General features: G+C 48.5%; 3 protein-coding genes across 3 annotated transcripts; 1 reads left to right on the forward strand and 2 right to left on the reverse strand.

The window, feature by feature from the left end:
* Positions 1-121: 121 nt before the first annotated feature.
* On the reverse strand, positions 122-3,083 carry FSUBG_1292 (uncharacterized protein; the record flags this gene model as incomplete). Its single annotated transcript, XM_036677756.1, has 9 exons — positions 122-317; positions 434-615; positions 655-858; positions 929-1,561; positions 1,615-1,770; positions 1,825-1,935; positions 1,995-2,044; positions 2,097-2,276; positions 2,336-3,083. The coding sequence occupies 9 exons, from the start codon at positions 3,081-3,083 to the stop codon at positions 122-124; spliced, it is 2,460 nt and encodes an 819-aa protein (XP_036543189.1).
* A 2,394-nt stretch (positions 3,084-5,477) lies between these two features.
* Positions 5,478-6,795, forward strand: FSUBG_1293 (NAD(P)H-dependent d-xylose reductase xyl1; the record flags this gene model as incomplete). Its single annotated transcript, XM_036677767.1, has 3 exons — positions 5,478-5,622; positions 5,916-6,709; positions 6,760-6,795. 3 exons carry the CDS (start codon positions 5,478-5,480, stop codon positions 6,793-6,795), a joined length of 975 nt encoding a protein of 324 aa, XP_036543190.1.
* A 438-nt stretch (positions 6,796-7,233) lies between these two features.
* Positions 7,234-8,479, reverse strand: FSUBG_1294 (adenylate cyclase; the record flags this gene model as incomplete). Its single annotated transcript, XM_036677778.1, has 2 exons — positions 7,234-7,250; positions 7,306-8,479. 2 exons carry the CDS (start codon positions 8,477-8,479, stop codon positions 7,234-7,236), a joined length of 1,191 nt encoding a protein of 396 aa, XP_036543191.1.
* Positions 8,480-10,841: the final 2,362 nt, after the last annotated feature.

Here is a 10,841-nt window from a genome sequence, read left to right on the forward strand (position 1 = left end):
AGAAACACCAGAAATAGTGCAATTTTGCATCACTTGACACAATAGCCAGAATGTTCATCGCGATAGACAGAACGAAAACAAGAGCACCTATAATATGCAAACCATTTCCCTACGTATGACTTTAGTTCACGAAAGAATACACGTGAAAGCCATCGTTCTCGAGTTGCGATTCGAGATGTTGCGAGCGAGTCAAAAGGTTGCGAATAGCCACAGGCATATCCGGCAACATTTTCTCAACATACTCTGCAATAGCATCATGCTTGTGAGGCGGCACTTGACGACCGGCCTTTTTCGCTTTTTGAGCCTTCTTGATGACCCTGCCTGACTTGACAGACTTTGGAAAAATGTCAGGTGTAACCTTTGTAGTAGATATTTGGGTTGCGCGCTTGAGATGTATGTTGCCCAAATTCTCACCTAGTGCAGAAGTAGTTACATTCTGTTGGCCCCTTCGTAGGTAAGGAAGAACATAAGGCTGGGCTCCAGGCCGAACTTGAGGCCGGGCTTGGGGTTGAACTTGAGGCTGGGGTCCGGGCCAGTGGGCTTGAAGTTGGACTTGAGGCCGGGCAGGGGGCTGTTGAGCTCGGGGCTGAACTCGATGCTGGCCTTGGCGTTGACCTTGACGTTGATTCAGACGTTGTTGACCTTGAAGTTGACCTTCAAGTTGACCTTGGCGCCGGCCTTGATACTGACGTTGACGTTGACGCTGACGTTGACGCTGACCTTGACGTTGACCCTGACGTTGACCCTGACGTTGGCCTTGACGTTGGCCTTGGTGCTGGCCTTGGTGCTGGCCTTGACGTTGATGCTGGCCTCTAGGAGGTGCTTGAGGAGGAGGTTGAAGCTGAACTGGAGTTTGTGCTGGAGACTCCTTTACACCGGACTGAGCCCTTCGTTGGTCAAAAGGAAGATGTCGCAAGTGAGGAGGAACGTGTCGTAAGTGAGGGAGAACCTTAGGAGGACCTTGAGGCTGAACCTGAGGAGGAGGTTGGACCTGAGGAGGAGGTTGAAGCTGAACTGGAGGCTGAACTGGAGGCTGAACTGGAGGCTGTGCTGGAGGCTTCTTTATATTAGCTTGAGCCCTATGTCGGTCAAGAATTTGTTGTATGTGAGGAGGAATATGAGGATGAGCTTGAGGCTGATTCGGCGCCCCTTGGTTTCCAGCTGCCTGCGCCATGTGAGACGCGATTACTAAACCTCCTTTCACAGCAGAGGCTACCATGGCCTGCTTGACAGGATTCGCAGGCGGTGGTGCTTGGGCAGGGATAGGCTTTGGCGCTTGAGGCTCAAGGAGGGCTTTCCACCACCTTTCAACAGCCTCTGGGCCTTCATTATTGAAGCCTAGCTGTTTTCGGTCCAACAAATTCCTCAAAAGATGGGTAATATGGGGCCTGTCTATAGGCTTCTCGTGCAGACACCTCATCACGATATCTCGCAATTCGAGGTCGATATGCTGGAACTCTAGGGTCTGAAGTTTCCCTCCATATGTTGGCTTGTGTGTTCGATAATGGGGAACAGCTTGATAAGGAAACCTGCTGAACTCTCTCGTCATGATGGACTCCATCTTTCAACAACGTTAGAGCCTTTTTCGAGTCGGTTCTGATCAGGAAAACTCACAACTTTGGCAATAAGAAATATGTTGGTCCATATCCCAAAACGGCCGCCTATCTTGTTCCCCCCCTTTTTTTCCAAGTCTTCACCTGTAAAGACTTCTCTCACGAGAGGCGTCGGTAAGCTGATATAAAGATAATCCCATTCTTTAGTGAATTGCTCCTAGTGTTTATTAGTGAAAAATTTTACAATAATGTTGGACGTGCCATGACATACTGGTGTCGCGGCATGAGGCTTAACAGGTTCTCTCATGGACCAAAACTCTCTTTCGTTGTAACTCTCCCAATTCTGGTTCATACAATAGCTCCAGGCACCGAGATCATGGAGCTAAATAGATCAAGTCAACACATGTACGCAGAGCAAATGCCGTCGCTGTGCAGGCTCACCTTGAAAACAGGTTGATTAGAATGCGTAGCTGGATCATGACCCGCGAGAACTAGACACACGGGATTAGCAGAAAGCTTCCATAGATGGTTATAAATGTTTACCATTCAAAACTTCTAGATCGAGATGAACATCGTGCTCAATTTTCCACTCTCTTTCGACACGGTCGAGGAAGGCTAGTGCTTCCTCCCTATCAGACACTACGTCTTTCCACCACGTTTCGAAACTGGAGTTGCCAGAGCTTTCGGACGGCGTATAAGCAATAGTTGCGAGACCAAGCACAACTATTCAATCAAGTCAGTCGAGAAGGCAAGATACAATGCTTCGGGGCAAGATGACTTACGGCATTCCCAAATTCCCCAGAGAACTTGGGCTGGGATTTGAACGTTTCTCGTACTGACCATTTGCATGATGTTGACCATGTCGCCGTATTTCATATACTCAAAGACAACACACTTCTCCCCTTCGGCCCTCCACTGTTTTCCAATTCTCTTAGTACCGTCCTTAGACTTGCTATACTTCTGCATACGAGTGCGTAAATCCAGTACCTCGCGATGTAAGTCGATAACCTGTGTCGTGTGTTGGGCACCGTCATACCGCAAGTGAAACCGGGATTCTTCTTGAGGATCGAAGGCCTTACTAAAAGGGTCTATAGCTCTCTTGATCACGACCCTCCTGACAGACTGATCTTCAAAAACGACGTCCCATAGTGTGGCGTACCCGTGACCACCCTGGGCAAGCACCTTTTTAAACTTGAACTTCATGCCTTCCCAACGTTGATTTTCTATCGCTTTTCGGGAATCTTGTGAAAGGAGGCCATGGGGGTCGCAGGGCGCGTCGCGCTTTGGAAAATTTGTGAAATAAACGATTTTCTCTTGGCCTATGGGATATTGGTCCCAGGGGGAGACGTGTTGCCACATGCCCCCTGGAAACGAAGGCCAGTTATAAAGCACGACCTCTTCATCGCCACGAATCAGAGCTGATTGAACAGTATGAAAGTTTCGGTCGATTATCAAACAGTCTCCATCCTTTTGATCGTCTTGGTTAAAGCCCAGCGACCTTTTTTGAATACGAATGTGGTGGGGATTCATGTTGGATAAACTGTGCCGAACCGAGTTTGATGTTATCGAAAGTGAGTATCACACGGGGAAAGGCTGGAGGGTTTGATGGTAATAAACTTGTTCGACTGAACAAAGACCGAAGGAGCTGCTGTTTGGGTCCCTCAAGACCGGAGTGTTTTGTGTTAGACATTGACAATTGATAGCCCCGGGATCTGAAAGGAGCATCGAGGGCGGCATTGTGAGAAGCTCGAATCCGAAATTGGGTGTCTTTGGACAAAGAGGTACGGTGGTTCCGTGATTGTTGTTGGTTTTGCGGTTTCTTTGTCTATCAGCCTGGTAACGCCCTGCATATCAAGAGAGTCCTATTTTGGTCGGCCGGGGCCATGATCACGGATGCGACTGTGCGCAAGCTTGAAAGGGTTCTTTGAAGCTGGAGAGGTGCTTGTCATGATTAAAGTGTCGAGTCTATTGTTGGTGCAAGCTAGGTACCTAGTTAGGACGGGAGTAGTCTTTGTCGTGTAGCAGTTGAGGTTATTCAACGTCAGCCTCTGACAATATTTTGGGAAAATTGGAACCATTGAAGTTGATCTTGGCCATCTCATGCCCTTGCTCGGCTCTGGGCATCCATTCTTTTTTCCCCCATCATGGGACTTGCTCACTACCTAGGTTGTCATGGATGATGGGTGTGTTGTAGGTAGGGGTGTTTACAGAGCAACATTTAGAGTGGAGATTCTATGTGAGTGCCTGGAGATTACCCGCTACTGTGGGACGACGGGCAGCTCATCCGTGGGGCACTTGCCTTTAGGCTAAATTGATGGTTTCTTCCGGAAGGACAAGACCCTCATAGAGGCTCTTCAGTCTTGTTTAGTTACCTTAGTTATCATGATATGGCCCCAAGTTAAAGGCCTATTCACCCGCGATAAATCCACACGACATGGACAATGTCGTAGACTAGGGAACCTTGGAATTACGCCGAGCCGAGAGATATGGACCACGTCAGAGATTTTGGCAGAATAGAGTAGTAGAAGGAGAGGTCATGCGGCGAAACGCCCGGAGTTAGGGGACCCTACGCCTATGTTTAACCTTGAAGATGGAAAGGAGTTGCTTTTTGTTAAAGCCACAGCTTTTGCGCATCAATCACAGAAAAGAAAGATGCCTCGAGACACACCCGGCTTAGATGCGGCACTTGAAAATATGTACTTTACAGAATAAACGCACAAATAGGCTGCTCACAAAGGCCAACTCTGAGACCAGGGGCACATGTGTCATGAAACAGACAGAATCTGCGGCGCATGAAGACAATTGCCTTTGTGGTATAGATCCTGCTTATTATTCCTCTTCAATCTTCATCTGTCTCTCTCAACTGGGGTCTTGGTGTGGCTGGTCTAGTCCTAGATTTGCGGGGTGAAGCACCCATACCCTGGAATAGACTGGACTGGATTGGTTCTCCAACGACTGACATATGTACATTGAGTGAGCGACTAGAGTGACTAGAGTGATTACTTCGGGGAGCTTCGGCCATTACTTTTGCCCTTTTTTGTTTTCTTCTTCTTCTTTTGGCTGAAAGTTTCCATGATCAGATTTGTTTCACCGAAATATCCACTCGTCATGTGTAACATCTGTACATACGCACTCTAGGCCTGTGATAATCGGCAATGATGGTAATATCATGAACCATGACTTATAACAGAGTATTCAGCTTCACAGCGATAAGCGATGAGATTTAGTTTATCCAGAACATTGTTACTTCCCTTGCAATTATGAACCTTACATACTTACATTCATATGGCATTCATCCTCACCCAATGACTACCCATCCAATAATTTTATGCCCGCCATCTCATCCGCCGGGTGAATTCCAATCCTATGCCCCACCAACGGCGGCATAATCTGGAAGGCAGAGAAGAAACTGGGGCTGAACTGGGCTGGTTAATACGGCGATTCGCTGTTTCTAGCTCGCATGATGGGCTCCAAGATACCCAGACATTTGCCGCCCTCGGGCACACACCTCTCTCCTCTACTGTACCTTTGGGGGTTACACACCCTGAAGCAATCCCATGATACTGCCTGCACCAGAAGCATTGTTGCACTCATGCCAACGCTATTCATGGCCTTTTTCTTCTCCAAGGCGTAGCGTTATCAAATGCCATGCCATACCATACTACGTAGTATGGACCTTGCCCCTTGCTTGTCATGCCGCACCCATGAGGGCATACGATATCTGCCTACCTTAGTAGGTAGGTGCTGTAGCTACCTCTGAGGATAATATGTATGTACACATAGCAACATGTGTTCTTCTTAGCATAAATATAAATACTACTGTCCCCTCCTGTGAGCTGTCTATCCCATTCTTGCTTCTCCTCTCCTCCTCTCTCTAATCTATCAACCAACCACCGCATCTCTTACACATCAACAACCGTCACAATGGTCAACGTTCCCACCATCAAGCTCAACAGCGGCTTCGACATGCCCCAGATTGGCTTCGGCCTCTGGAAGGTTGACGACAACTGTGCTGATGTTGTCTACGAGGCCATCAAGGCTGGATACCGTCTTCTCGACGGTGCTTGCGGTATGTTTGTTTCCAAACCCCCAATTGCCTTTACAATTACCCGTCGCCAAATTCAATTACACGGCCAGCCATGATCCCATTCCTTTGCCCCTCCCCAGATAATCCTTGCCCTTGTGCCCCTCATTTTCCCTGCCAATTGTCAATTGTACCGAGAAAACAGCCATATTACCCCTGTAAAACTACCCCTCCACTACACTTGGAGCTTCACCCCACACCATGATAGCTTCATGACTACTCTTTTTACCCGGACAAACCAGAAGTTTACAGAAATTCTAATGAATTTTTCACAACAGATTACGGAAATGAGAAGGCCTGCGGTGAGGGTGTCGCCCGCGCTATCAAGGATGGTATCGTGAAGCGTGAGGACCTCTTCATCGTCTCCAAGCTCTGGCAAACCTACCATGACAAGGAGAACGTCGAGCCCATCACCCGCAAACAGCTCGCCGACTGGCAAATCGACTACTTTGACCTCTTCCTCATCCACTTCCCCGTCGCCCTCGAGTACGTCGATCCCAAGGTCCGCTACCCCCCTGGCTGGCACTATGACGACGCCGGCACTGAGATCCGATGGAGCAAGGCCACCAACGAGGAGACCTGGGGCGCCATGGAGGGCCTCGTTGAGAAGGGTCTTGCCAAGTCCATTGGTATCTCCAACTTCCAGGCTCAGTCCATCTACGATCTCCTCAAGTACGCCAAGATCCGACCTGCCACCCTCCAGGTCGAGCTTCACCCCTACCACCAGCAGACCGAGCTTGTCCGCCTCGCCAAGGCCGAGGGCATTGCTCTGACTGCCTACTCTTCTTTCGGCCCTGCTGGCTTCATGGAGCTCGACATGGACATTGCCAAGTCTGCTTCTCCTCTCATGCAGCACGAGGTCTTCACTGGCCTCGCCAGCAAGTACAACAAGACCGCTGCTCAGGTCCTCCTCCGATGGGCCACACAGCAAGGTCTTGCTGTCATTCCCAAGAGCACCACACCCGAATACATGGCCCAGAACTTCGGCTGTGTCGGTTGGGACATTGATGAGGAGGACATGAAACGCATTGCTAGAATGAACCTTAACCTCAAGTTCAACAAGCCCACCAACGTAAGTTTTCACTCCTAATGGGTTGCTAAAGCAGTACTAACAATTTCTAGTACTTCCCTACTGAGAAGCTCTGGATCTTCGCTTAAGTAATGGCAATGATATGATATGATAAGTAAAAGAAAGAAGCATTGGGAACATGATTGTTTGGGATATTTTGGCGTTACATGACGATGGGCTGCATTTTGTAAAACCGCAAGGACTTGATGAGACGCTCTCATAGAATACAAAAGACAGTTAACCCTTCAACAAATCTGGTCACTTTTGCGTGATATGACTATCGTTTTGGGAAATGATTGCTTCATGATATGACCAAGACTGAGCGAGCAGTACGTGACTGCACGTAGCCTCGATAACTCTGTGTTTGCTCTACAACCTCGTCTAAACTGTAACTCATATAAAGTTTTATCTGTCTTTGAATGAACCATTTATTGAATGCACCATTGATGCCACCCTGAATATCGAAAAAGCCAAACTCCATTGCCTTAACGCCATGCTTTCTGTGACGAAGCCTTCCAAAGTCGAATTCAAGTTCGAACAAATGCTGCAAAAATGGTCAGCGATAGTCCCTATATTTGTGTAATTCAGTGTCAACTTACTGGCGTCAATCTGTTTGACCTGCGGCAAGGTCATTCGGATCCTGTTCCTGTATGCCACAGGTTCCTGCAGTTGCAGCGGGTTTCCTTCGAAATATACCGTCGTCAACTCCTTCTTATCGGCAAGATATTTGGCTACCTCCTTATAATCGCCGATGAGATTATAGCTGGCCCACAGCTCTTCCAGCTCAGCAAGTGACTCGAGACCCTTGATGCTGGTGATCTTGTTGTTTGAGATATCCAGCACATGTAACTTGGGGTTGTGCTCCAGGCCCTCTAGAGATTCCAGCATGTTGTGTGAGATATATAGCTCCTCAAGAGTAGGGACGTCCTTGAGGGGTGACAAATCGCTTATACGGTTGGATTGAATGCTTAGTAGTCGAAGATTAGGCATACCACCTAGACCAGTGAGCTCAGTGATCTTGTTCTTGGCCAACCAAAGCTCTTCGATCGCCTTGAGAGAGTCGAGGTTCTTGATTTCGCGAATGCGGTTTGATCCAAGCTCAAGAGATGTCAACTTATCCAGCCCCTCCAACCCCTCGATTTTGCCAATCTTGTTGGCGACAAGGTATAATTCCTTGAGTTTTGTCAAGTGGTTGATGTGCTTGATATGCTTGACTTTGTTGAAGCTCAGATCAAGGCTTGTAAGGTTTGTTAACTCGTCGAGGCCGCGAATGTGCGAAATGAGGTTGTCGTAGAGGTCAAGGTCTTCGAGGGTCTCGGCTAGGGCGGACAGGCCGTCGATTTGCTCGATGCTGTTTTGGCGGAGGCAGATACGGGAAACGTTCTTGAAGCGTTCGAGCCGAAGAGAGGAAATCGAAGCAATTCGAGAGTGCGAACACATAATTTCGTCCGTCTCGGGGTCTTCGTCATCGAGGAGATCTGCACGTGTTAGTCCGAACTGTCCCTCTTTGTAAGTTGATGTGCAGCATATACCCTCATCAGCGTCGATCTGCTCCCCCTTCATGACATTCTCATCATCAGAGTAGTCAGAATCGGTTAGAGCCTCTGGGTTTGCCATGGAAGCCGACTTTGGCATGCGAAGCTTGCCATCCCAACCCTTGCTGTTCCTGAGGCCAGGGCTTGACTCGCCTTCTGGGCGCGGTGAAGGCTTGTCGCTGTCACTGGGGACTTCGATGTGCGCATGGCCGTCGTTTTCTTTATCGGATCCAGGCATGATTGTGGTTACTGAGCTCTCTTAGAGCTCGGGATGGGCGATGATGATGTAGTTATTCACGAAGATGGGCGGTAATGGCGGGGCAGATGTGATGCAAGTTTGTAAGCGAGTTTTGAGTCTAGCGAGAGAGACGTCGTCGATTTGAGATTGTGGGGGAGAGGGACGGTAAAGAAGAGAGAGAAAAAGGTGAGGGATGGGATTTTCAAGAACGTGATGGAGGCGGGAAACAAGCTGATTAAAAGCTGAGAAATTGACCTGAATTATCGGGTGCTTTCCACTTCCACTTCCACTTGCACCTGCACTTCCACTTTGGGCCTCTTTTCATGGATGGTTGGTTCCTGAGGGTGCCTTACTTTACCTGCAGGACACAACAGCAAGTGTTTGGCGGGGCTTAAAACCGTTGTAACTTTATGGGCGACATTATGATATCACCTCAATTTATCAGACCATAGAGACATGAGATAGATTAAATCTGCCTCAATTGACCATAAATGTAGTGAAAATTGGTTAATTATTAGCATCTTCTGAGAGACTTTAGTGAAAGTTTTATGAGATATTTATAATCACTAAACCCTACACGCATACAATGAAGTCAGATACATCTCACTATCAGCTGTCTTCCCTCATTTTCACTGCACATCATCCCCAATTCGCACAGTCGCATATCCCTCAAGCCCAGTCGCGTTCGAACATGTCATAAACCTGGACCCCTTGCACCCAACTACTTACATCAATCCACGTTTCTCCCTCCCCTTGCCAGGCGCTCCTTTGATCGTCAGCTCCCATGGCCTCGCATGCCATGACCATATCGGCCATACGCTCGCGAGCCGTCTGCATGAGGACTCGGCCGCGTATATGGACACATGCAATTATGAGGCCTCATCTGGGCCGCACTAGGTCCCTGCATGTTGCGCCTTTTCTCATGCCGCCATTGGTATTTACTGGTTTGTTTGTGGCCTTGTGGAGTTGGAAGTGTTTGATGATGGTTCTGTTCCAGAATACGATCATCTATAATCCGTTCTTACCACCCAATTCTCGGAGTTTGACCATTGAGGAGTTCTCCCGCGATTGTGGACGTGTGAAATGGATGGAAGAGAGAATTAAGTCATTGGATGGAACAGAGATTGCCTTGTGTGTAGCAGATGTTCCCCTAGTATCTCAAGTGAGTCCTGGTAAAGCGAAGCACCAAGTTTATATCCTCTACTTTCAAGGTTTGCCATTCTTATAGTCAAACCGCACGGCAACTTATTCAGGTTTATAGGGAATGCATCGTCGTTACCGCCTAGATTACCTGATCTGTCTTGGATCATACGGCGAGCACATGATAACGAACCCTCAGTCGACTACACACTGGTTTGTCTGAGTTATCGAGGGTATTGGACATCCCATGATCGACCATCAGAATCAGGGATAAATCTTGATTCACAAGCAGCACTGCAATGGATAGCTCAATTACACGAAAGTAGATCAGAAAATGCTGATCAAGAGAAACCAACACTCTTACTCTGGGGACAGAGCATTGGCTGTGGTTTTGCAACTAATCTAGCAGCCAAAGGCCAATTCCCTCCAGGTATAAAACTTCACGGTCTTGTTCTAGAAACACCCTTTACGAACGTCCGAGCAATGCTCCAAGCATTATATCCACAGAAGTGGCTTCCATATCAATACCTCTGGCCATTTCTCCGAAACCACCTGGACAGCTGGTCCAACCTCGGCATGATAGCCAAGAGATTCCCAGATACGCCACCGGGGATATACATAGTCGAAGCCGGAAAAGATGAGCTTGTACCTGCCAATCATGGAGAGGAGCTGCTTCAGCGGTGCCAACAGGTTGGACTCCCAGTGGAGCGTCAGAAGGTCCGCGGGGCACTTCACAACGAAGCCATGGTGAGAGTCTCGGGCAAACAAGCACTTGCGCAGTCCATCTCGACGGCTGCAACGCGGGCACGGGAACAGGACTTGTTAGGAAAAAGAGAAGACGTGAACAACGCAGGGAAGGGTCTGACTTGAAACTGGTCAAGTTGAGGGGCAAAACGTCCAAGTCTCGAGTTCTCTGGCGTGAATTCGGGACATGTCGGTCATCTGTAGGCGTGGCGTACAGGGATCTTAAGTGTGTGTGACAAGAAATGCCGTCACGGTCAACCGTATAACGGGCATTGCCAGCGTCGATGCCCTCAAATCTCAGGGAGGTTTCTCGTCCGAGCCTTGCACTAAGGGTCACTAGAACCCAACAGGCTGTATCGAGTGTGGAGGTGTTGGGAGCTATGTCAGGTACCTTACCTTGGTTCCCCTGGTTAAATCACAAATCATACCCACCGACGAAAGGCTAAAAGATCCACTATCAATTAAAACAGCATGGGGC

The sequence above is a fragment of the Fusarium subglutinans genome (genome assembly GCF_013396075.1).
Source record: "Fusarium subglutinans strain NRRL 66333 chromosome Unknown NRRL66333_c0000006, whole genome shotgun sequence".
Taxonomy (NCBI): Eukaryota; Fungi; Ascomycota; class Sordariomycetes; order Hypocreales; family Nectriaceae; genus Fusarium; species Fusarium subglutinans.